Source organism: Sminthopsis crassicaudata, chromosome 4 (assembly GCF_048593235.1).
Source record: "Sminthopsis crassicaudata isolate SCR6 chromosome 4, ASM4859323v1, whole genome shotgun sequence".
NCBI classification, from domain to species: domain Eukaryota; kingdom Metazoa; phylum Chordata; class Mammalia; order Dasyuromorphia; family Dasyuridae; genus Sminthopsis; species Sminthopsis crassicaudata.
The window spans coordinates 58,008,148-58,034,611 of record NC_133620.1 but is presented as its reverse complement, the minus strand read 5'-3'; the positions used below and the strand labels follow the sequence as shown (position 1 = coordinate 58,034,611).

The window sequence follows — 26,464 nt, the reverse complement described above, 5'->3', positions numbered from 1 at the left end:
GATTCTTTGCATCCAAAGCATAAAATCTCTCAAGACTTGTGATAATGGAGAACCACTGACCATTTCTAGTGATTGACATGGTTACAAATGATACAGAAGGAATCTAGAAAGCACTGCCAAAGATTACCAGAGAAGCTGAAGAACTTTGAAGCATGTACTGTGTTTTCCTTTGTGCTCTTATAGAAAGCAAGCAGTGCAAAGGATGAAATTTGATTTGGGAGGTAACTGCTTGATTTAGAAAGAAGTAATGGGGCAGATAGATGGTTCCTGGGATAGATCACCAGCCCTGGAGTCAGGAGGACCAGAATTCAAATCCAGATTCAGACACTTGACAATTATTAGCTGTGTTTATATGTGTATATATATATATATATATATATATATATATATATATATATATATATATATATATATATATATATATATATATATATATATATATATGCATATATGTGTATATATATATGCATATATGTGTGTATATATATATATATTTATATATGTAATAATTTCCTATAATGTTATCTTTCAGTAAAAAAAAAAAAAAGGATTCTTTTCATATATTTTTTGGTGTGGCCATAATTTTTAGCTCATGAAATAGATGATTCCATGTATTCATTGTTATTTTTGTTGAATAATTTATAATTGACTCTCAATTATGAATTTAAATTTAAATAAATCTTTTAAAATATATCTGAACATTCTAAATCAATTTTAAATTCACTTCTTATCTTTAACCATTTTTATCCAGAGGCTCCAGCTTATCTTATAGACCTAATGCATGACAAAAATAATGAGATCCGCAAAGTCTGTGATAATACATTAGATATCATAGCGGTAAGTACTATAATTATACCTTCCACTCAAACAAGGTACTCTTTTGTGCCCTTTTGCATTTTCTTTTCTTTTTAAACATCAGTTTTATGAAGTGAAGATGTTTGACCTATAGACTAAAGCCATGTTTATAGCTCACTCAGTATGTTGAGTAAACCTAACTTTGCATTTTTTAAGAGTTGTAGAAGCATTCTGCTTAAATTCATGTTTTATAGAAGAAGTGCTTTTTCCTCAATCAAATTTATAGTAAAAAACAGGTTTCTTGAGTTGAAATATTTACAAGCATTAAGTATTTTAGGGTATGCTTGCAGAAAGCCTAATTGTTTCTTTATTTTTTTCTGTTATATATAAAATCAGCTCTAATAGTTCATATAGTTTAGTTTCAACGGATACTGAAAATCCTAGCAACCAATCTTCAATTCCTTGGAGGAGGTAGGTTTGGGTTTTTGTTGGAGGGAGATCTGTTTCACAAATTACAAATAAGTTTTTTCTCAGTGACAACAACCTTTGTTATATGAGAAATGACTTTTGTTTAGTATCAGTTATTTGTTTTCAAACTATATTGTTTTAGAAACCTTTATTATCTTTTCCTTCAATGGCCCCATCTCTAATTGAAAACAACAAAAATCTGATTTAAAAAATTAAGCATAGTCTAATAAAAAAAATCCATTGTTGGAGAGGGACAAAAATTCATGTGTTTATTCTGAATTTTAAGTGTTTCTCTTCATTGGACAAGTGTTATGCTGTCTTCGGGACTTAACTTTTATTGCATTGATAAGAATTGTAAAGTCTTTCAAAATTGTTTTTCTCTATAATGTAGCCATTGAATAAGTTGTTGTTCTACTTCTCTTCACTTTATTCTACATCACTTTATAGAGCGCTTCCATTTTCCCACAAAACTATCCATTTAATTATTTTTGTGAAACAAAAATATTTCATTATTTTCCTGTACCATAATTTATTCATTTCTCTAAAAGTGGGTACCACAGGGAACAGCTAGGTGGCGCAGTGGATAGAGCACCAGCCGGGAATTCAGGAGGACCGGAGTTCAAATTTGGTCTCAGACACTTAACACTTCCTAGTTGTGTGATCCTGGGCAAGTCACTTAACCCCAGCTTCAGGGAAAAAAAAGAAACAAAAAAAGAAAGAAAAGTGGATACCACGTCACCTTAGTCTTTAATTTTTTCCTACTATAAAAAGAGCTGCTATAAATATTTTTATGTATGGGTTCTTTTCCTCTTTCTCTATCACTTCACTTCAGGATATAGGCCCAAGAGTGATCTAGTTGGGTCAAGGGACATGCTGAATTTATTAACTTTTTAAAAGTTAATTCCAGTTTGCTCTATCTACTGCACCACCTAGATGCCCCCAGTTTGCTCTTTCTGATGTGCTTATTTTCTCAAAGCCTCTCCAGCATTTGTGAATTCCCTCTTTTGTTATATTTTCCAAACTATAGGTATGACATAGAAACTCAGTATTACTTTAATTTTCATTTTCTTATGATTGTTGATAATTTAGATTTATTTCTTAGGGATAATAATAGCTGCCATTCAGATAGTCCTTTACAGTTACTATTTTACCCTCACAGCAACCTCATTTTACAGATGAGGCAACAGAAGTTATGTGATTTCCTCAAGATGGCACAGCCAGTAAGTGTATGAGGATGGGTTTGAACTTGTTTTCCTCACTCGTAGGCCCAGGGCTCTGTACACTGAGCCAATTGGCTGCCTCTACAATAAGAGCTGGCAAACAGGGCAGCTAGATGGCTCAGTGCACAGAGGAAGACTCATCTATGTGAGTTCAAACCTAATCCCAGACACTTTCTAGCTGGGTGACCCTGGGCAAGTCACTTCACCATTTTCTCAGCTATAAAACAAGCTGGAGAAGGAAATAACTAATCATTCCAGTATCTCTGCTAAGAAAACCCAGATAGGGGCCGCTAGGTGGCGCAGTGGAAAGAGCACCAGCCTTGAATTCAGGAGGACCCGAGTTCAAATCTGGTGTCAGACACTTAACACTTCCTAGCTGTGTGACCCTGGGCAAGTCACTTAACCCCAGCCTCAGAAAAAAAGAAAAAAAAAGAAAACCCAGATAGGGTCATGAAGAGTCAGATATGACTAAAAAGGCTATTGTACTGCAAAAAATGTTTAAGGCTACCACATTTTAGGTTTGTGAAGCATTTTACATGTATCATCTCATTTGTCTTCACAAGAACCCTGATAAATAAATGTTATTATCATCCTCCTTTTACAAATGAACAATTTCAGATCTCTTAGACATGAGACTTTATCAGAGAAACTTGCTACAAAGATTTTTCCCCAGTGATTTTTAACTCTATTTATTTTGTTTGTACAAACTTTTTTTATTTAATATTATTTTTTTATTTAATATAATCAAATTTGTCCTTTTTATCTAATGTAATTTTCTTTATTACTTTATTACTTATTAGTCATGAATTCTTCCCTTCTCCATAGTTCTGAAAGGTACTTTCTTCCTTACTCCTTTAATTTATTTATCTTCTTTTGTGTCTAAGTCTTGTTTCCAATTGGAGTTAATGTAACATGTTGGTCTATTATTTCTGCCAAATTACTCTCCAGTTTTCTCAGTAGTTTTTATATAGTTGTGACACCCTACTCTAATAGCAAAGATCTTTGGATTTATCCAACAGGATTGTTATCAAACAGTAGTTATTGTTTTCTTTTTCTTCTCTTATATTATGTACCTACCTAATCCATAATATCAAGAAAAATTTTGTAAGCTTCTAATGTGTGCCAGGCCAGGCTCTGTGCAAAATAGTGGGGCCACCAAAAAATGGTAAAAGACAGTTCCTGCTCTCTAAGGGAGAAGACAGCACACAAATTACTATGTACAAGCAAGCTATATACAGAAAAATTTGGAGGTATGTAATAAAAGGAAAATTAAGAAGGATCAAGGATTTCTTATAGAAGGTAGAATTTATTTGAAACTTGAAGGAAGTTGTGGAAGTCAGGAGACAATGATGAGGAGAGAAGAGAGCATCACATGCATGGAGAACAGCCAAGAAAAAATGCTTGGAGTTAGGAAATAGGGAGTGTCTGGTGCAAATACAGCAAGGAGGCCAATGTCACTAGGTCAAGTGGGTATGGGGGGAAGAATAAGAATACTAGAAAGGAGGGAGTGGCAAGAGTGAAGGACTTTGAAGGCCAAGCAGGATTTTTTTTTTAAATGCTAGAAGTGATTGGAAACCACTGGAGTTTTTTGAATCAGGGGTGACTATGTGTTCAACCACTGCATATTCTCCCTGAATACGTTCTTTATCTCATAGTCTTTTTCTCCATCCTAACTCCTGCGTCATACATGATGACTTCAACATATATGTTGATATTCCCTTGAACATCCTAACTTCCTGGTACTTCAATAAATTTCCATGATCTACTTCTTCAACTCACCCCAGCTATAAGCAGGGACGGTGAAACTTCTTCCCTTCTTGCCCTTATCCTATTATTCATTCTCTCTGGGGCCTCTAGTCTCTTCATTACTTGTATAGTAATTAATTATATTTTAACTATTTATAGGTTATAATTAATTATAATTAATAAGTTTAATGGGTAAGTGGCTAATAGAACAAGTAGACAGGCTGAGTGATGAAAATTAGACATATATACCCTCTTGAAGAACAATTGTAGGTCATATATTTTGCTAATTTATCATGAATGTTGTTATTTTTGTATACACTTTATATCTCCCATGAGATAAATTGTGATTTTCTGAGAGCAAGAATTATATGTCTTATTTTATCTTTGTGATCCCAGTGCCACAAATAATACCTTGCATATAATTCCCTAATAAATGTTTATTAAATTTCATATGCCATATTATCATTAGATTACAGCCTATGGCATGGTTGCTTTGACAAGAGGACACAAAAAAATGAGATAGAATTAAAATAGAGAATATTGAAAACATATTTGACTACTAATTTACCAGAAATGGCTAAACTACACATTGGGAACTATACATGGGAACTAGTTCATTGGAATTAGAACATTGGCCCAATTACTCACAGAAAACTTTCTGCCATGTATAATAGGAGCCTTGGCTAAGGGGAAAAGTCTCATTCCTTCCTAGGAATGTTTTGGTTTTTTTTTTTTGTTTTGTTTTTTTGGGGTTTTTTTGGCCTTTCCCTTGCCATATTGCTATTTGAGCCACATCCAAAGCCATCTCATCTAAAAGCAGTACTATTTTCCAAAGCATAGATCCTTGCCAGCTAGTTTGAAGGCTTGTACTTAGATCTTGATCCAGATTTTATTCATAAAATAATGGTAAGAAGATAATTTTGTATTTTGAATTTAATAGCAGAAAGTTATTTGTGTTAGATTTGGGGGACCAGACATGTCACATTTTATACATTATATTTTATATCCAATTCCATATGAACAATATAACAACACTTATTCAACATTATAGCACATGCACAGACTACCACACATACAGAGTTAATCCCAAATCTAGTAGCATATGCACAATTATGAGCAATATGCAAATGGATAACTAGAGTTACAAATACTGGCCTCCTGTCATATAACTAGGTGTTGAGATGAACATAAATTTACTATCATTAGTTAGATTTCCTTTGTGTGTAGTCTTCAGTGGTGTCTACTTTTTTTTTTTTAATTAGTTTTTATTTACCAGATATTTGCATGGGTAATTTTACAACATTGACAATTGCCAAACCATTTGTTCCGATTTTTCCCCTCCTTCCCCCACCCCAGATGGCAGGTCGACCAATACATGTTAAATATGTTAGAGTATAAATTAAATACAATATACATATACATGTCCAAACAATTGTTTTGCTGTACAAAAAGAATCGGACTTTGAAATAGTGTACATTTAGCCTGTGAAGGAAATCCAAAATGTAGGCAGACAAAATTAGAGGGATTGGGAATTCTATGTAGTGGTTCATAGTCATCTCCCAGAGTTCTTTCGCTGGGTGTAGCTGGTTCAGTTCATTACTGCTCTATTGGAACTGATTTGGTTCATCTCATTGTTGAAAATGGCCACATCCATCAGAATTAATTATCATATAGTATTGTTGTTGAAGTATATAATGATCTCCTGGTCCTGCTCATTTCACTCAGCATCAGTTCATGTAAGTCTCTCCAGGCCTTTCTGAAATCATCCTGCTGGTCATTTCTTACAGAACAATAATATTCCACAATATTCATATACCACAGTTTATTCAGCCAATCTCCAGTTGATGGGCATCCACGTAGTTTCCAGTTTGTGGCCACCACAAAGAGGGCTGCCACAAACATTCTTGCACATGAGTCCCTTTCCCTTCTTTAAGATCTCTTTGGGATATAAGCCCAGTAGTAACACTGCTGGATCAAAGGGTATGCACAGTTTGATAACTTTGAGCATAGTTCCAAAATTGCTCTCCAGAATGGCTGGATGTATTCGCAGTTCCATCAAGTGTTGTCTACTTTTAAAGTGCTTGTATGAGTAGAAATTGAAGTTTATCCTAGGGTACTTTAGTCATACAACAGTATTTATTAACTCTAAGAGATTTGAACACCTGACATTCTAGGAGAGAATTGCAGAATATTTTCAAGCTAGTTATCTGCAATTTATGCTATCATTTTAGTTGGTGATATTGAGGAAATAAAAAGAAATATAGTTTCTAGATTTGTGTTAGAAGAAAGGGAAGAAAGGAAATCAGGAAGGAAGAAAAGAAAGAAGGGATGAACAAGAAGTCAAGAAGCATTTATGTATCATCCATAGTATGCCAAGCCTTGTACTAAGTTATCAGATAAGAAAGAAAGGCAAAAACATTCCTTATCCTTCAGGAGTTCATATTCTAATTGTAGGAGACAATGCACAGAGTTGATATCGGCCATATGTAAAGCCCCAAGGGTTCCCAAGGATTCATAGGAAGGTCATATGACAAGGCGCACAGTGGCAAATAAAATGGTAAGCCACTGAGGACTTTACCATTCAGTGGCAGTGAAGTTGGTCAGACTTGGAGGTCTTCCATATAACCAAAAGAATTAACAGTTGGTCACTTTATACTCAAACAGCATCAGCAGCCATCCTATCATCATTGGAGAAAGACAGAATTGACCTACATATGAAATATATATATGTTTTCAAAAGAATGGGAATGAAACATTATAAGCTAGAATTTATTATGTATAACAGCAAGATTAGGTGATGAGCAACCATGATAGATTTGGCTCTTCTGAACAATGTGGTGAACCTGGGCAATTCCAGTAGACTTGGGATGGAAAATGCTATTTACAAGCAGAAAAAGAACTATGGAGACTGAATGTAGATCAAAGCATACTATTTTTATGTTTTTTTTTTTGTTTGTTTACTTGCTCTTTTTTTTTTCTCATGGTGTTTTCTCTTTTGATCTGATTTTTTTTACAACATGACAAATATGAAAATATATTTAAAGTTTGAACATGTATAACATATTAGATTGTTTGCTGTCTTTGGGGGGAGTGAAAAGAGGTCAGGAGGGAGAAAAAAATTTAGAATGCAAAATCTTACAAAAATGAATGTTGAAAGCTATCTTTACATGTATTTGGAAAAATAAAATACTATTAAGAGAAAAAAAGAATTTACTATGGCACATAGGCACATAGCTAAGTGGCTAGATTTGGAGGATTGATTAAGAAAAAGGCAAAAGACAGTCTTTCCTCTCAAGGAGCTAAATCTAGTAAAGGAGATGATATACAAACAACTATGTGCAAATAAAGTATTGGAGAAGATCTGAGAGAAGGTACTGAGACTGAGATTAACATTGACCAAGAAAAACAGCTTGTAAAAAACGGGGCTTTAGCTGATTCTTGAAGGAAGCCAGAAAACAGAGATAAGAAGAAAAGAGAGTTCCATACCTGATAGACTATCTGGGAAAATGTTCAACATCCAGAGATGGAGTATCTTGTTTGAAGAACAGCCAGGAGGGCCAAGGTCACTGGTCAGAGAGTATGTGGAATGGGGAAGAAAGAGGTAAGTTTTAAAAGTTAGGAAGGGAGTTGGTAAGGAAAGGGTTTTGAAAACCAAAAGAGGATTTTCTGTTTGGTAACAGGGAGACACTGAAGTCTGTTCACTGGGATGGAGGGCAAGATAATATGATTGTATTTTAGAAAGATCACTTCGACCATTGGGTGGAGAACAGACTAGAGTAGGGAGAAGCCTGATCACAAGCCTATGGGGCTTGAACCAGAGTGCTCACAATGTCAGTATTTTTTTTTTCTAAAACATTAGTTTATATTCTTAGCTGAGAATATGGATAAAAGTGCTGCTGGGAGTTTGAGAAGGGATGGAAGATTTGGAAAATCCCTCCACTGAGTGGTATAGTAAATACATTTTATTGTGGTTGATTTATTTTAGTCATGTCTGACTCTGTACCCCCTGTGGTTTTCTTGACAAAGATACTGGAATGGTTTGCTATTTCCTTCTCTTATCTCATTTTATGTATGAGGAAAACACCATTAAGTGACCTGCCCAGGGTCACCCAATTAGTAAGGATGTAAGTAAGGCCGCCTCTATTGCATCAGTTAGGGAGGTGTAAAAGGATTGCCTTGCTATAATGAGAACCCAGGTGAGATTGTGTAACATAACTTTGTAGTGGACCTGCTGAGCATGGTTTCATTATATAGCCGGGGGTTGGCTGAATAATTATGATATATGAATGTAATAGAATATTATTCTATAAAAAACAATCAGCAGGATGATTTCAGAAAGCCCCAAAAAGACATGCAAGAATTGATACGAAGTGGTGAGTAGAACCAAGAGATCATTGTATATAACAAGGTTATGTGAAGATCAGCTGTCATTGACTTGGCTTTTTTCAGCAGTCAACAGTAAACTTGTGATGGAAACAATATTCTACATCCAGAGAAAGGACTATGATGATTAAATGTAGATCACAACACAGTATTCTTATTTTTTTGTTGTTGTTGCTTGGGTTTTTTTTTCCTCATTTTTCCCCTTTTGATCTGACTTTTCTTGCACACATGATAGATGTAGAAATATGTTGAGAAAAATTGCATATATTTAACTTGCATTGGATTGTTTGCCCAGGGGAGAGGAGAGGAGATAGAAAAATTTGGAACACAAGGTTTTGCAGGGATGAATGTTGAAAACTATCTTTGTATGTATTTTGAAAAATAAAAAGCTATTATTTTTTAAAAAATCAGTTTGAGTCAAGGAAAAAGATTTAAGAGAACATAGCTTCAAGTCAAATATAAAGGAACCCAAAGAAGAGTTATCTATAAAGGAGTTATGGGGAGTGAGATAGTAGGAGCATAGTCAGAGGCAATCAAACCACCAAAGTTAGTCAACAAGCATTTATTAAGTACCTACTATATTCTAGGAGTTATGCTAATAGCTGAATATTAAGATATAAAGAAGGGAGGGCAAGAAGCAGTTCACAATCTGACAGAGGAGACAACACGCCAACTACTAAATGCATAAAAGATATAGATAGGATAAATTGGAGGTAATCAACAGAGGAGTTGTAAACTATTTCTACTTCTCTGCTCCAGCATTAATTTGTATTAAGTTGAGTATTAGTTTCAGGGCCAGTTTCTCTGGGAGAAAGGCTGTTTGAGATCATCAGACAGGAGAAGAATGTCAGGACAAATGCAGTGTTGTTAAAATTTTCTGACTCACTTCTGTGTCTCCTGTCCTCTCTTTCGTGAAAGCCTGAAAGTTCTCCTTCTGATCATGGGAAATATCTGAAAGAATTTTTATTTATTTTGTCTTTATAAACAGCATTAAGCATTGCAAATAACCATTTGCTAATATGACTTTCTTTTTGGAAATGAATTTCCACTTGGGAGGAAGCCACATGCCAGGGGAAAGGGGGAGAGGGAGAGAGAGAAGAAGAGAGAGAGAGAGAGAGAGACAGAGAGAGAGAGACAGAGAGAGAAAGACAGACAGAGAGAGAGAGAGAGAGAGAGAGAGAGAGAGAGAGAGAGAGAGAGAGAGAGAGAGAGATCTAATTCTGAGGTGTTATGACTAGAGGTTCAGAGTTGACAAAAATGATAGAGAGCTGAAGATCTTTTGATGCTACTTTGCAGAGTAGAGAAAGACTGTTTGTGCTGATTATATGAGGTAGGCCCATGGGGCTTTCAGTGGTAAGGTTGAGGGGCAATTAGGAGTTGTTGTATAACTCTAGCGACTCCCGTATGCTACACATATCTAAGAGTCTTTGTTTCTCAAATTGTGGCATGGATGATGTAGCATAAGAAATGATGAATGGTATCAGAGGAAACTGAGAAAACCTCTATAAATTGATTATGCAGTGTGAAGTAAGCAAAAGTCAAACAATTCACACACTTTAACAGTAGAGAGAGAAAAAGCTTTGAAGGACTTGAGAACTCTGGTTTATGCAATGATCATTAACCACAAATGTCCAGAACTGAAGATGAATCTACCTCCTGAATGACGAGTGATGGACCTAAAATCCAGAATAAGACATGCAGTTTTGGCCATGCCAATGTGAGAATTTATTTTGCTGGCTTCCACGTATTTGCTGTGAGGTGTTTCTTTTTAAACCAGATACATTGAAGAACAATGGGAAGAAGACAAAATAAAATGTCCATGAAAATATTTTCTTTTTTTTTTAATTGTAGCTTTTTATTTACCAGATATATGCATGGGTACTTTTTCAGCATTGAATTGCAAAACCTTTTGTTTCAACTTTTCCCCTCTTTTCCCCCACCCCTTCCCCCTGATGGCAGGTTGACCAATACAGGTTAAATATGTTAAAGCATAAGTTAAATATTTAATATGTATGGGAATGCCTGCCATCTAGGGGAGGGGGTGGAGGGAAGGAGGGGAAAAATTCAGAACAGAAGGGAGTACAAGAGATAATGTTGTTAAAAAAAAAAATTTACCTATGCATATATACTGTCAAAAAATATTATAATTATAAAATTAATAAAAAAAATTTTTAAAGCATAAGTTAAATACAATATATGTGTACGTGTCCAGTTATTTTGCTGTGCAAAAAGAATCAGACTTTGAAATAGTTTGAAATAGTGTACAATTAGCCTGTGAAGGAAATCAAAGAATGCAGGTGGACAAAAATAGGGGTACTGGAAATTCTATGCAGTGGTTCATAATCATCTCCCAGAGTTCTTTCACTGGGTGTAGCTGGTTCAGTTCATTACTGCTCTATTGGAACTGATTTGGTTCATCTCATTGTTGAAGAGGGCCACATCCATCAGAATTGGTCATCATATAGTATTGTTGTTGAAGTATATAATGATCTCCTGGTCCTACTCATTTCACTCAGCATCAGTTCATGTAAGTCTCTCCAGGCCTTTCTGAAATCATCCTGTTGGTCATTTCTTATAGAACAATAGTATTCCATAATATTCATATACCACAGTTTATTCAGCCAATCTCCAATTGATGGGCATCCACTCAGTTCATGAAAATATTTTCTTAAAAATTATTCTGGTTTCTACATTTTCACCATTAACTAGTTTTTGTAAATTCAAAAGTCTAAAACCATATATTTGAAGAGAGGTTTTGTACTTTATTTTTAAAGAGAGAAACTATTTTTGCTCAAAAGTCAGAATATGGTTGTGATCATATTGAGAAGAATTAGATGTTTTGTAAGGCTTCTGTAGCAATTGTCACAGAAATTATGAAAATGTTGCACTAGTGATGATTTCTTTAATGTAGTTTGGCTCAAGTCTGAACTGATGAATTGAAACAGATGTGTTTAGTACAGTATGTACCATGGTAGATTCCATGATTTGCTGATATGGTCTCTGTAGTCTTGTCACCAAGTTGTCACCTACATGACTGAGATTTCCTAGAAACTAAAACAAATCCACTCACTGTTTCCCATGGCAGTCAATTGGATACCATCACCTCTCTTTTAAACTCTTCAGAACCATAGAGAAAGGGGCCTTTGGAAGGACATCATCAGGAGCTGCCAAGTAACTCCCTTCTAGTTTGGTGATGGATTTGAGATTCCTTTTTCTTATCTAAATTCCCAGATGATTATTCTTCCTTACATAACTAATAGGGCTTCAAAATTTTGAATGTCAGAGAGGTGTGCTGGGCTTCCAGAAATAGGACTGCTGAGAACCCACTAATAAGTAGGTATCCAAGAGTACTTTGGTGCCTTATATAGAAGTTAAATAGAGTCCCACTAGCCAGTCAAGAGTCCAGCTGTATAAGTGATGATTTGGTAATGAGACCACAAGGTCTTTGTAACTCAGAGAAACAAAGTATTCCTCCTTCCCAAGAGATATATATAGAAATTGATGAGTGTGGCTAATAATTATAATAAACTGAAGAAAGGTTGGTTTCTTCATAATATTTTGCATGCTTTCTTCCTTAGAAAGTAATAAACTAATAGTACCCTTTTCAGCAATTAAAAGTTTTGAGAGAATTGTCAACTTTTTTTCCTAATATGCTAAAATTAATGTCATGATCTTATAGCAAATAGCTTATTATTTAGAAATACCTTTTCTCCCTTCATTCCAAAACAGACCAACCACATCCAACATATATTTCATACATGCCAATAAAAAGTCAGTTTAATATATAGTACCTGATTATCTGTTATATAAATCAATTTTGGCTCAGTTTAAGCTCATGTCATTTATGTATGGCCTCTAGAACTTAGCAGTTGCTCTGTGAATGAATCAGTGGCAAAGTTTTACAGGAGAAGCTAGAATATTTTTCTCATTCACACATTGCATGAACTTTCTGTTAGAATTCATTCACACATGAACCTATTAGATAGAACTTTAAGATCTTTTCCTAAATGTAATAGATTTTCTCTGTACATATACGAGCTGATTTTATATGTGTGAGTAATGTATATACATACATACACATGCACGTGCACACACACATTTTAGAGATTCCTTATATGATAGTGGTCAAATATCTCATCCACTCCTGGAGGTTCCATAGCTGTTTCCATACCCAAGATTTAAGAGTCAGAAACAACTTTTTTCCCCTTCCTCCTCTATAAACACACAAAGATGGAGCCAGATCCCTTCTTTCATTAGTCATTATTTCATTATCACCCATTCTTTAATTGTTCTATTATTTTAATGATTACTGCTTTTTAGACAGCAACAAATTGATTTTAAAAGAACAATTATAATTATGGATAGAAAAAAATTTTTTTTGCTTAAACACATATAATTGTTGTCTTTTGCTTAGTAGTGTCAGTTGATATGATGTTGCACTGACATTGAACAGAGTAATCTACTCAGTGCATGTTCCAGGAGATACTAGAGATAGGAGATATTAAGCAGGAACCTAAAAATACTATTTGTGACTTTTCTTGTGAAAAGAAAGTAAAGTATGTATTAAATTTCATAATTCTATTGTATAGAAAGTACTCCTTTAGGAAATTTAGAGAATATATAATTTTGCCCTTCCTGATAACCTTAAATGAGCAACTAAGTTATTCTAGACTTCTTTAATTCAGTATGAAAAATTGCATTAAATAAGCCATATTAGAGGACAGCTGCGTTAAAGAAGAAAGGAAAATCTGTTTTATATCAATAGCATTAGAACACAAAGTAGCTCTATGTTATCCTATAGTGTGTTAATCAGATACAAGGTGTGACGGAAGCCAGTGACAAAGAGTATTTCTGATAGGGAACAGACTCTGGTAATAGGCTGTTTAACGCTTCATAATGTTTCAGTGGTTCAGTAGTAAAGAAAAGTAGATGTAGAACTTCAAAAAAGGATGGCACATTCCATACAGAATCAAACCATAAGTCTTCCATGACACCTCAGGATTTATGGAAACTAAGTGCTTGAGACCATGATGTTGGCTCAGACAAGAAGAAAATTAAAAACAAAACATTCCAGTCTTTAAATGAAGAGTAAGTTCTTGACTAAAAATGAGGATGCCAGAGCAGACTTTTTAAAATTTGACATTTTTAAATGAAAAGTATATCCTAACATTGTTCCCTAAATGGTCCAGCTTGCTGCTAAATTTTAGTATGTTTTAGCTGTGATTGGATTGTCATTAATCTCTTATGCCTATCTTCCTAGAAAAAGGTGTTTTTTTTTTTTTATCTAAGTAGGTTAGTAAGGTATCAGTTTTAGCCAATAGCTGATACCTGTGGTTGAAACCAAAAATTTACATAGCTATTATTTGCCATTAAATTTTTTGCCAGTTTTTTAATATATTTTTTAGATTTTTATTATAGCTTTTTATTTACAAGACATATGCGTGGGTAATTTTTCAGCATTGACCCTTGCAAAACCTTCTGTTCCAATTTTTCCCCTCCTTTCCCGCACCCCCTCCTCTAGATGGCAGGTAGACCAATACATGTTAAATATGTTAAAGTGTATATTAAATGCAATATATGTATACATATTTATACAGTTATCTTGCATTTTGCTAGTTTTTATCGTTTTAACTAGTTATTTCCCTTAACCTTGTAAAGTAGTAGTTATCATAGACTTTGAGTCAAAGCCTCTTTCAACCAAAAAGGGATATTTTCAATCTTCTAGTCCAATAGCCTCAATTTTACCAAGGAAGAAATTTGAGTCTTAAAGAGATGATTTGCCCAAATTCTTATATCTAGAACCTCATTTTCTTAACTCCATCTCAAATTTTATTGCATTATGTAAATTTATTACTGGTTTTCAAATAGAAGGTGAGGCAGAGGACGGTTGTCACTTGTACTTTTTTTTTTTATACAAATCTGGTTTGTACAATTAGAATGTTGTTTATGATCAAATAAGTAATATTTCTTGCCATTAACTTCTCAATGTAAGAGGTAAAAATAAAGTGTGTCACTTGAACACAGTATAGTTGGTCCCCATTCACCTCTACTATCCTACATAGTAGTGTGCCTGGGAATTTGCCTGTGGAACCTGGACATCACCATCACCACAACTGCAAATCCTCCTTCAGTGGCATCTAGGATACTTTCTGGACCATATACACAGAATTTTGTCCTCAAATCATTCAACTTCAACCGTAAATATAGCTAACATGCATATATACATAAATATATATACATATATATATACACATATATACATATATATATATATATATATATATACTGGTTTACATAATTATTTTTCAGTGCATAAGAGAATTTTTTTCTTTCAGGGAGATCTGATTTTAAAAATACAATCTTTATTCAGACCAATATGTGATATTAGTGGAATAACAAAATATGAGTCCTGAGCTAGCCTTCCTTTGTCCTAAATAGAATTTCATAATACATAGCTTTAAAAAAATTAAGGGAAAATGACTTACTTATAGAAAAACATAACAGCTTTTTTTGTGATGGCAAATAATTGGAAATTGAGAGGATACCCATAAAATGAGGAATGATTAAACAAGTGGCATATAATTGTAATGGAATACTATTGTGCTATAGGAAATGATGAGCAGGCAGATTTCAGAAAAATGACACAAACTGATACAAAGTAAAGCGGACAAAACTAGGAGAATATTGTACATACCTAGCTATAGCATTGTACAATGATTAGCTATGAATGACTTAACATTCTCAACAGTACAGTGATTCAAGACAATTCCAAAAGACTCATGAGGAAAAATGCTATCCACATTCAGAGAAAGATCTGATGGAGTCTGACTATATCAAAGCATACTAATTTCACTTTATTTTTTTGGATTTTTTTTCTTTTAGTCTTTTTTTTCACATGACTAATGTGAAAATATGTTTTACATGATTACACATGCAACTATAGCATATTGATTTATAATCTTAAGAAGGGGAAAAGGGAGGGAAGAAGAAAGGAAGGAAGGGAAAATGGAAAAAATTTAGAATTCAATTTTTAAAAATTAATATTAAAATTTTTCATTACAAACACTTAGAAAAAATAAAATACTATTAAAAATAGATTAAAATCCAAGATAACATAAAAATAAGTTTACTTTTTTCTAAGTAGAATTTAATTTTTATTTCTCACTACCTATTTAACCAATTTATTTGCTGACAAAGAGAAAAAGTGAGGCACACGAAGGTGTTGTGACTTGTACTTTTTATCCACATTTGGTTTGTACAAAATTAGAATGTTGTTTATAATCAAATGATTAAAATATCTCTTGCCTGTAACTTCTCAAGGTAAGAAGTAAAGATGAAGTGTATCACTTGGACATAGTATAGTTGGTCCCTGTTCACCTCTACTGATTTGAATCTCTATTTAATCTGAAGAAGACAATTTTTATTTTAAGATCTTGAATAAATGTGTAGAATAACACATGATTTCTGAGATATAACTTAGCTTTGTGCTTAAGTTACCAAGGATTAAAAACATTTTGCTATAAACCTGTTATAGTCAATTTTTCAAATATATAATATTCTTAATGTAAGTTAAAATTTTGTTGTTGTTCAATAGTTTTTTAGTCATGTCATTCTTTGTGATCCCGTTTGGGGTTTTCTTCACAGAGATACTGGAGGGGTTTGGCATCTCCTTCTCCAGCTCATTTTACAGATGAGAAAACTGAGGCAAACAGCATTAAGTAATTTACTCAGAGTTACACACTGGTGAGGGTCTGAGGCCAGATTTGAACTCAGAAAGATCAGTCTTCCTGACTCCAGACCTAAGCTTGATTCACTTTGTACTATCCAGCTACCCTTCTTGAGTATCTAGATCAATGTTATCAAATTCAAATGGAAATAGATTCTTGCAGGTAGTATATTAACTTTAAAAGCCCTACAAATTTAACATTATCTATGCTGTATTATATATTTTTTAATTTTGTTAAACACTTTCCTATTACATTTTATTTTGGTTCTGATTGTACTAGGGAGTTTTGGAGTGTAAGTTTTATAGCTCTGCTCTTCTTGGATTTCTACTTATTAATATTCTTCCTAAAATGTTTGGTACCCAAAACTATACATAAACTCTAGATTTGGTCTCCATAGGGTAGAATGGAACTGCTAATGTTTTCTTTTCCTCGAGTAGATAAACATGCTGGACTTGGAATCAGAAACATCTAGATTTAAGTCTTTCCTTAGTAATTTCCTAGCTATGTGACCCTATGCAAGGCGCTAAACCTGTCTATACCTCATCCATAAAATGAGGGGACTGAACTCTGTGGCCTTTCAGATCTCATCATCTTTTGGGGGCTACTATATCACACTGTTAATAAACTAGTGTGCAGCATATAACCCCCCCAGAATTTTTAATCTAAGGGCAAGACAATTTTCTTTTTTATCCAGTATAACATATTTTGATCAGAAAATGTCATAAAGACTGAGCTAGGTGATCACATAGTCTCTCAGCTTTGTTTTCCTAATGTGTAAAATTCAGTAGAATTCAAGTAGGTACTAATTTCCTACTTTGACAGTCACTATACTAAGGGGATAACAATGAATACTTATCCCTCAAGATTAGGGTCCTATGAGATCATCAATTTAAAAGCACTTTGCAAAACTTAACGTGACATATAAATGTGTTGAATTCCATCTTATGAGGCAGCCAGCTTGTTGAGAGTCAAACAGAACTTGACAGTTAATTCCCCATGTTGGAAAAGTACATAAGAGCAGAACACCAGATTGACAACCAACAGCCTACCAAGTCTAGGCATATGATTCTCATCCAGGATATCCTTCACTTCAAAATGTAGATTTTTATAATTAAACTTGGGAAAGGTCAGGCACTTAGATTTCATTCATCATTTTTTAAATTTCATCTCATGCTTTCTCACAGGGACTCTCATTCCAAAGAAACTTTGTTGTGTTTCACTGGTTCTAATGTATAACTCTATGTAGCTTTGCTTTTTAATTTTACATAGGAATTAACATCTGTTACATTGCTGTATAAAATATGATTATGAGGTAAACTAAAAGTTTTTTAAATTCCTATCTTAATAAATTCAGTTTATCATTCTACACTGTTGAATTTTATAACCCAATTTGGTCATCCATTGCATTATTTGTTTGTAACATCTTGTCATCTGCAAATTTGATAATCTTTCATTCAAGTTATTTGTTAATTTTGCCAAGGAAGGAAAGTTATTATACTTCATTGTAGTTATGCCTTCAAGATTCCAGTCTATGTATTTCTATTCTTTGGTTCAAGTCAATCAAGCAGTTAGACGATAATACAAATAGGGCAGTTTAAATCTCTCTGTTTAATTCCCAGGAATTTTCTAAAAGATGTTGTCATATGCCTTGCTGAATTATAATTCTTTTGTTTATAATATTATCCTGATCTACTAAAATAGTAACCCCATCATAAAAGAAAATGATCTTGGGAAACCTATACTGACTTTTCATAATTGTCTTCCTTTCTACATGTTTACAAAATATAGTCATGATAACATGTTCTAACCAAGATTCATGTTAAATTTGCCATCTTATAGTTTGAATTAAATAATTCCTTTCTTCTTTGAAAATCTCTTAAAATTCCCATTCCTTAGGCTCAAAGCTTCTTCCTCATTCTCCAGTTTTTCAGCAATCACAGCTATAATTTTTTTCAGTTTTTTTATGATTTAGTTTATCTAGTTCCTATAAATTGAATTCATAAAGAAATTCTAGGTACATTTTTTAAAAGTTTGTTGTTCTGTCTTTCCTATTCTGATGATAACTTTGTAATGGGGACAGGGGAAATCTGGGTAGGAATTAAGTAATTTCACTTTCTCTGTATCATCAGTTATCATCTTGTTATCCAACTCAAACACTGGTTATATTCCATCTTAATTCTTCCTCTTGTTCCCCTCATAGCTTACAAACAAATCCAATATGTAAAATACTAAATATGATAAGTTTAAGCTTAGATTATTGTTGAAGTTTATCAAGGAAAAACAGGTCCTTTTTCTTTTTTTTTCTACTTCTTCCCCCAAAGGTTAGCTAGATTGCTGTGGGCACACTGCAAAAGATGGCATAGAGAATTCCTCTCAGCCAGGAGGGTATTTTCTGTCATATCATGAATGCTTCACAATCTAACCTGTTCATAAGAGGAAAATCTTGCATTAGAAAAGATTGCTAGGGCTCCAGTCTTTTCAGTACTTTTAATTTCAGCATATATCTCCTCATGCTAGAACTCTCACAGCAGCCTGCTGGACAATCTCCCTGCCACAAATCTCAACCCCCTATACCCTATCTCCTAACATCATCTTCCTAAAGTCCAAGTCCAACTCCTCTCACCTTCAGAATCACAGATGAAATCCCTTATTCGGCATTTAAAGGCCTTGATAACTCGACCTTTCCTTGCCTTGCCAGTCTTCTTGTTCCGATATCCTCTATCATCCAGGGCCTCGCAGCCCCATCTGATTTCCTGCATTTTCCCCGGGCTGTCCCAGTACCTGTTGTGCTCTCCTTGCTTGTCTCTACTTCCTGGCTTCAATATCTCCCTTCAAGTCCAAGCTATAATCTGACCTATTCTGGAAGCTTTTACTTATTCCTCTTAATTCTAGTTCCTTTCTTCTGCTGACTTTTCCTGATGGAGGATCAATCCTTTCTGATTTATATTATCTACAGCTTGGTTGTGCATGTTGTTTCCCTAATATTGTTGTGAACTCCTTGAGAACAGGCATTGTCTTTTGCATTTCTTTGCACCCTCAGTATTTAGCACAGTACTTGGCACATAGTTGGCTCTAACTAAATGTTAACTGACTATATATTATGTGCTGATAGAAGAGATATGAACAATGTCAATAACTGTGGAAGAAAATTATATGTGTATACTATATGTATGCATAATAACTGGCATTTATTAGAGTTTTTCATTTTGAAAAGCACTTTACATATATTGTATCATAGAAAATCCTTTAAGATAAGTACTACAGGGTATGTTTATCCCCACATTATGAAGGAGATTGAGACTTAGATGAACTGCCTTATTCATGGTCACACAACTGGGGGGAAGGGTATTTTAGCCCAAGGGTTCCTGGCTGCAAGTTCTGCACTTGATCACTCAGACTTTTATAGTGGTTCCACCCCTTTACTGCTGAGGTTTGTAGTTTCCACAAGCACTCCCCACAGCCAGCCCTTTAGGTTCTATTGGACAAGTCACCAGCTTTAGCTTAACTCTCCTCACCCTCACCCCCTGAAACTGCCTGGTGTATCAGAAGGCAGCGTGGCGTGTGAAGAGAAACCTATCCGAGATCAGGGAAACCTGCGTTCAGCATCTGCCTATATCACATGCTGTCTGTGACCCAGACATTGGACCAGTCGGGTAACCTTTGTGACCTCCTGGCATTGCACATTGCAGAAAAAATGCCCTAAAGAGCTCCCTGCACAGCCCCTGGCCTGAACTGCATGTTACGTGTACCCAGTACCTCCCCTCAAAGAAGCCTGGTATAGTGCCCGATACATGGAGGGGCAGCACACCAGCCCCACAGTGAGCTCTTGTGGCAGTTGCCTAAAGGTGTCGGAGTGCTGGGGGACACTGTGCTGGGCCCAGGATCAGAAAGACCGGCCTCAGACCCTCCCTCCCACCATGGAGTCTCAGGAGGCTTCAGTGCCCTCAATTGCAAAAGGGGGTGGGGTGGGGGGACTTGTGTCTGGTAACAGCAACTTTTTACAAGGAGCAGATGACAAATTTGTAGAGCACTTAGCATAGTAGATACTCAACGAATGCTTCTTCTCTTCCCCTTCCCTTCCCTTCCCTTGAGAGAGCCAAAAAAGAAACAATCTCTACCCAGAAATCTTAGCAGGGAGCTCTGGAATTGAACTACACCTTGACTGAGCATCACTTTAAAAAGTATCACTGAGTGCACTTCTCGTGCTTCCCTGTGCGGGGGTAGCTCACTCCGAATAATGCTTATGTCAATCCAAGTGCTTTTGAGGTGCCCATTGTAACCAAGGCATTGGAGACAAAACAAGAAAACACTATAGACCAAGAATCAAATTGGGGGGGGTGCTTGTTTTTGTTTGGGGGGGCAGTTCTGGGGAGGTAGCCAATTGAACTTGTCACTCATAAATTAGCAGGCCCCTTGAAAATGCTCACACAACCACCTTCCCTGAATTTGTGTGTGTGCATCATCCGAAACAACCTATTTTCTATTCAGGGAAGGGGTTTTCCCTTTCCAAGAAAATTGCTCCCTTCCCTTTCTAGAAAATGACTTGCTCTTCAAAAGCTTAATGGGCAAATAGCCACCACAAGATTTCAGCATATTAAAGGGAAAAATGCCCAAACTGTAGCTCCTTCCCAGCCAGCACTTCTGACTCGCTCCTGAAGGTGTTAGCAAACTTACATTGTTCAATACTATTCTTCTCTTTGTTCAGCTGCTATAAAAGCCTCTGAGCCCAGGCTGAACAAAACTGTTACCTTTGCTAAAACTGGAAACCCTCTTATCGTCTATCTCTCCCTTTCAGCTTGGCATTTTTCTGACCCACAAAGATATTAGTAGATAAATAAAAATACACATTGAAAATAACAGATGAGTAATAAATAGACAGCTTGCAAACTGGGAAAAGAGAGGATGGCTTTACCTGAAAGTGGGAAGGATCACCAGATCAATCAGCCCTTTGTCCTACCCATGCCATCCTAAAGCTGCAAATCCCCAGGGTTGCCCTCCCTGCTATTCTATAATTGCAGCATAGCATCAGAACAAACCCGTCTGATTACCAGTTCTCATGGCTCACTCCTGGAAGCTTTCTACTTCCCTTCCATCTCTTTTCTGCTTATTGGCTCTGCTTTTCTGGTTTCTTTCAGTGTCTTGTTTGCCCTTCATTCTTGAGATGGGCAGTGACATAAAGCATGATGCCATGATATGCAAGTGAATTGAATTTAAGTGAGGGATAGCTGTGCAAAGCCAGCTTCACTTTGTCCTCCAGAATCATTTGAGTCCAGTGGCCAATTCTAGATCAGGATGAATGGAGATGGTTCTCAACTAGAACTCAGACTTCAGAGGCAGGTTACAAGTAAATATAAGGCAATTAAGCATTACCTTAGTTTTGGTTCAGGAAAGATTTTATAAAGCTGGACTTCTTAAACTTTTCCCACTTGCAACCCCTTTTTTCCCAAGAAATTTTTAATAACCCCAGAAATGAATTACAATTAAACTTTGATAGAATATTTGATACTGCAAGATATAGGACATTCAGAAATCTTTTAACTGTTTCCAAATTTTTTGTGACCCCATGTAGAGTCATGACACACAGTTTAAGAACTTTTGTTACTAAGGGTATGACAATGAAGGAAGAGAAACATTCTGAGCTTAGAAAACGTGTCCCATCCATTCTATTGGGTTAAGATGAAAAGGGAGCACATTCTAAAAGTAGGACATATTTTATTCAATACAAGTTTGAAAAATAGTTTTTCCTGTTAGGAACTTCAAGTAAAGGAAAATTATAATGTGTGTAAATTAAATGCATATTATGGAGAACTTTAAATTTTAGTCATAGGAGTTTGTATGATAACATAAAGATGGAAAGAAGGCCCTGAAGTCTTTTGAGAAGGGGAATGTTAATTTTGGACTTTGACTTTATAAAGTATACATTGGTAGCTATATGGAGGAATAATTGGAGATGGGAGGTAGTAAGTACAGATGAAATTTAGAGACTGTTACACTAGTCCATATGAGATGTTATTTTTTCCTAATTTGTTCTTTTATCTTACCATGAAACAAAAATGTTAATAAAGTGAAAAAATAGTTATCTTTTGGAGTTTTTTCATCAATGACAAGATATTTTTTATACCTCAATACTTTGAAAAATTCTAAATTTATTGCATCTTTATAATGCATAGTGAGAAGTACCAATTATAAGAAATAAAATAGAAATTAAAACTTCATGATTTATATGTAGTTGGGAAAAATTATTTTAGAGATTTTGTTAATCTTTTTGCAATAAAAACCTGATGAAGCATTTTAAACATGCCTGTGAAGCAAAGTGTATCATATATGTTAGCAATGTGTATTTTATCTATTACAAAGTGTTACCCAAACATATAGAATGTAAATGCAAAACTAGCTAGCTGTCCAAAATGTCAAAAACAATTACAGCCATAAGACCTCTCAGGAACACTGAAATTTGATTGCTTATATAAGAGCTGCCAATCTTTAAGATAGTTTATGGGATTTAAAATCCTTGCAGGGTATTTGAATTACATCCACGAGTGTTAAATCAACCATGAGTTTGTTATATAGAAAAGCTGTTTGTTTACTTTTTTTTTTTTTGCAACTGATGATAGTGACCTTGAAAGTTGAATATATATAAATGATTCTTTTTAGAATTCCTGCCTCCTTAACACCTATGTATGGGGTTTTTTTTATTGTTAAGAATGATTGTATACAGTTTTTAAAATATTCCTCCTGGCCCACAGAAAAATAGCCAAAATTATTTTCCTGAAATAAAAATTCTTAGTGCTAAAAGTATTCATGTACCGCAGAAATTCTTCATTGACTATATAGTTTAGCATTAACTCTGTAATTGATTTTCAACAGGAATATGATGAAGAGTGGGCTAAGAAAATTCAAAGTGAGAAGTTCCGCTGGCATAATTCTCAGTGGCTTGAGATGGTTGAGAGTCGCCAGATGGATGAAAGTGAACAGTACTTATATGGAGATGATCGAATTGAACCATATATCCATGAAGCAGACATCCTTGAAAGACCTGACCTGTTCTACAGTTCAGGTAAGAGAGTAATAAGAATTTTCCTATGTCTTTTCCTGAATCATCAGTTAAAACCAGATAAATTGTTTCTTAGTATATAATTGGATTTTTGATTGGCCAAGTCAGGTTATTTCCAAACTTTATCTATGTTTTAGATAGATGGACTTCTGGAAAAGATTTTAGTTGTGACATCTATGCACACCCAACCAGTCTCTTTGTGTGTCTGTGTGTGTATATATATACCTGTGTTCATCCCATTTAATGATTGTGTCCACAACAGTTAGGTTGAGATATCAGTAGCTTTTTGCATCTAAGCTTAAATGTTTTCTACTTATGTTGTACTTGTGCATTACTGCTGTGATATATTATAATATTATAGTGAATAATTATTAATGGAATAGGGGGAGATGGAGATGTCAGGGACATAATGCATAGACAGTTGAAAACTTGCTCAGATTTTCAAAAAAGCATTTTAAATAGGTGACAGTGTCTTATTTTCTAGTTTGTTTTGCTTTCTTCCAGTTCCTATCAGAGCAGTGTGGTTGTATATTTGTATGTTGAAAGTGCTCCCCATAAGTATTTACTAATGTTCATAGATAGGAATTATCCCTGCAATCTTTCATGAAGACTTGAATTCCTAAAGTTGAAAACTAAATTAGTTTGTTTTCTAAATAAACAACTTTGTAGTAGTTTCATAAACTATTACTTTGTGTTTTATACCAGAAAGAAGATCCTTTATTTCAATAAACCAGAACATTTCTCCTTCAAAGATAGCAAACATTTGTCCCTTGAATACCCAAGTATTCTATATATAAATTTATTTTAAATATATTTGATATGAATTACTGGGATTCATAGGCACACAGAATCACAGCTCTAGAGCTAGAAGGGACTTCAGAGACATCTAATATGACAGTTTCATTTTACTGATGAGGAAATAGAAGCCCATATGAATCCCTGTCCCAAAGCTACCCAGGCCTAAGTGGAAGAAGGCAGGGCTTGAATCAGACACAGTTATCAGTTATCAGACCACAGAATGATTTAGAACTGGAAAGGGTCTCAGAGCTCCCCCAGGCCAACCCCTCATTTGCCTCATTTACATACACATTGCAGAAGCATCCTAGGCAGCTCCCTAGACTTCCGAACTAGTGCTCTTTCTAATATATCATGCTCCACAAATGATTCAAATGATTCAAAGCAAATTTTACAGTTTGAAAATAATCAGTTTTCATTGAAATTGCTGCATCAATGTGAATATAATATCAGTTCCCAATCAACCATCAGCAGATTTTTACTAAATTTTTACTATGTGCCAGGCACTGTGTTAAGTTCTAGGGACACACACACACAACACACACACACACACACACACACACACACACAAACACACAAACACGCGCATGCACATGCACGTGCCAAAAAAACACTTTGCCCTCAAGAAGCTCACATGCTAATATAAATTTATCTATAAATACCCAGGTCCATATAAGTTATCTATGGAGAGGATGGCAGGCGATATCAAAGAGGAAGTTGCTTGAAGCTAGATGGGGGAGGACTTAGGGAAGGCCATGAGGAGGTGGTGGAACTGGAATGGAGTCTTGGAGGAAGCCAGGAAGACCAGATGACCCCGGGCCTGATGGTGTAAGCCCGGCCAGGAAGGCAGCTTATTTGGAGCACAGAGGGCAAAGGAAGTGTGAAAAGACTGACTAGAATAAGGGACCCTGACATTGTGGAGTAGACTATGTTTAATGTTTTAAAAGAAACTAGTAGCTTAAAATGCTGAGATTTAATGAGTCTAAATGTGAACTTTTTGTATAGTTTTAGGTACTGAAATTAAAATTAAAATGAGAAAGCAGCAACATCTGGTGGCAAAAACTAATTATTTTGGAGAATGGTATAAAGAAGGGTTACTAGTCCTTTCCATAAACTTTACATAAATCTCTTGCAGTGTCTTATACTTTGCTTCCCCAATGCTTCTCTTTCTTGCCCTCTTTCTTCTGCTTTAGGCACACATGGAAATTTAACAGTTAAAATAAAAGTATCACAAATACAGAGGTAGCACAAGGTCTACATTTTTCTGTTTGTGGCCTGTTCCATCCAGTCAATCACTTTGCCATGAACTCTTATCTAATAAATGAATCTTTGTAGCACCTCATCAAATGTCTCTTAGAAATCTAGATAATGTCAACTTTGTTACTTTTATCCTGTATCACTCTCGGATCTTCTGAAACATCAGGTAAATTTGTAACCCAGGAAGATTTGTTTGAATGCTTGAGTCATCTAATTTAAGTCCATGGGTCTTTAAGAAACTTTTTGGCTGTTTCCTGTAAAAGCAGCTTTAGTCACTTTCTAGTCATAGGGTTAAGCTAAGTGGCCTGTGATTCCCTGGGATCTTATCTTCTTTACTTTAAAATGTAATGGCATTTGCTACTTCCTAGTCATTAAAATCTCTTTCTATCTTCTGTTAAACAATTAAAATATCAGTCACAAGGCATCTGTTTCTTCCATTTTATGAGAATCTTAGTGTTGCCATCTGCTATGTGAACCTAAAAATCTATTTCAGAAATGTCAGTCTTTTTCTTAAACACTTTAACATTTCTGAATGCCTGTATATTGGTTTCTATTTTGCAGTCATTTACCAGTTTTCTTTTTGTATGATGAAAATGAAGTTACTTAATTGTCTTTTTTATCAATAGAAGAAAAGTGGGCATTCTAAAATGAAATTGTTTAAAAATTAATTCTGCGTATTCTTAAATAAAACTGTTATCCTGTGCATTGATGAGCTGTAAATGATAATAATGAATTTCCAAAATATGAATAATGTTCTCCCTTTACTGGTGGGATCAGGGCTATTATATTACAAAAGTAGTTGTGTTCTGGTTTTATATTACTTCTTATTGACTTTTCATTTGTTGCATTTTGGGCTTAAATTATTCTTTTCAGAAGTTGTAGCTTTCATTTTCTCTATGTCTCATTTGACCTTTTGCTATATACATTATTCCCTTTGAAGTCAGTGGGAGTTCTGAATGTAAAAGGAGGATGAGAATTTAACCAATACTTTTCATTTATTAATTTCCTCTTATTCTAGC

At 34.9% G+C, this 26,464-nt stretch overlaps 1 protein-coding gene across 3 annotated transcripts in view; it reads left to right on the top strand.

The window, feature by feature from the left end:
* Nucleotides 1-26,464, top strand: part of KIFAP3 (kinesin associated protein 3) — a 213,127-nt gene that overhangs the window by 151,582 nt on the left and 35,081 nt on the right. For all 3 annotated transcript variants that reach the window (XM_074308323.1, XM_074308321.1, XM_074308322.1), the window contains exons 17-18: nucleotides 752-837; nucleotides 23,207-23,396. In XM_074308323.1, the coding sequence (XP_074164424.1) occupies nucleotides 752-837; nucleotides 23,207-23,396 (276 nt within the window). The remainder of the gene's footprint in view (nucleotides 1-751; nucleotides 838-23,206; nucleotides 23,397-26,464) is intronic.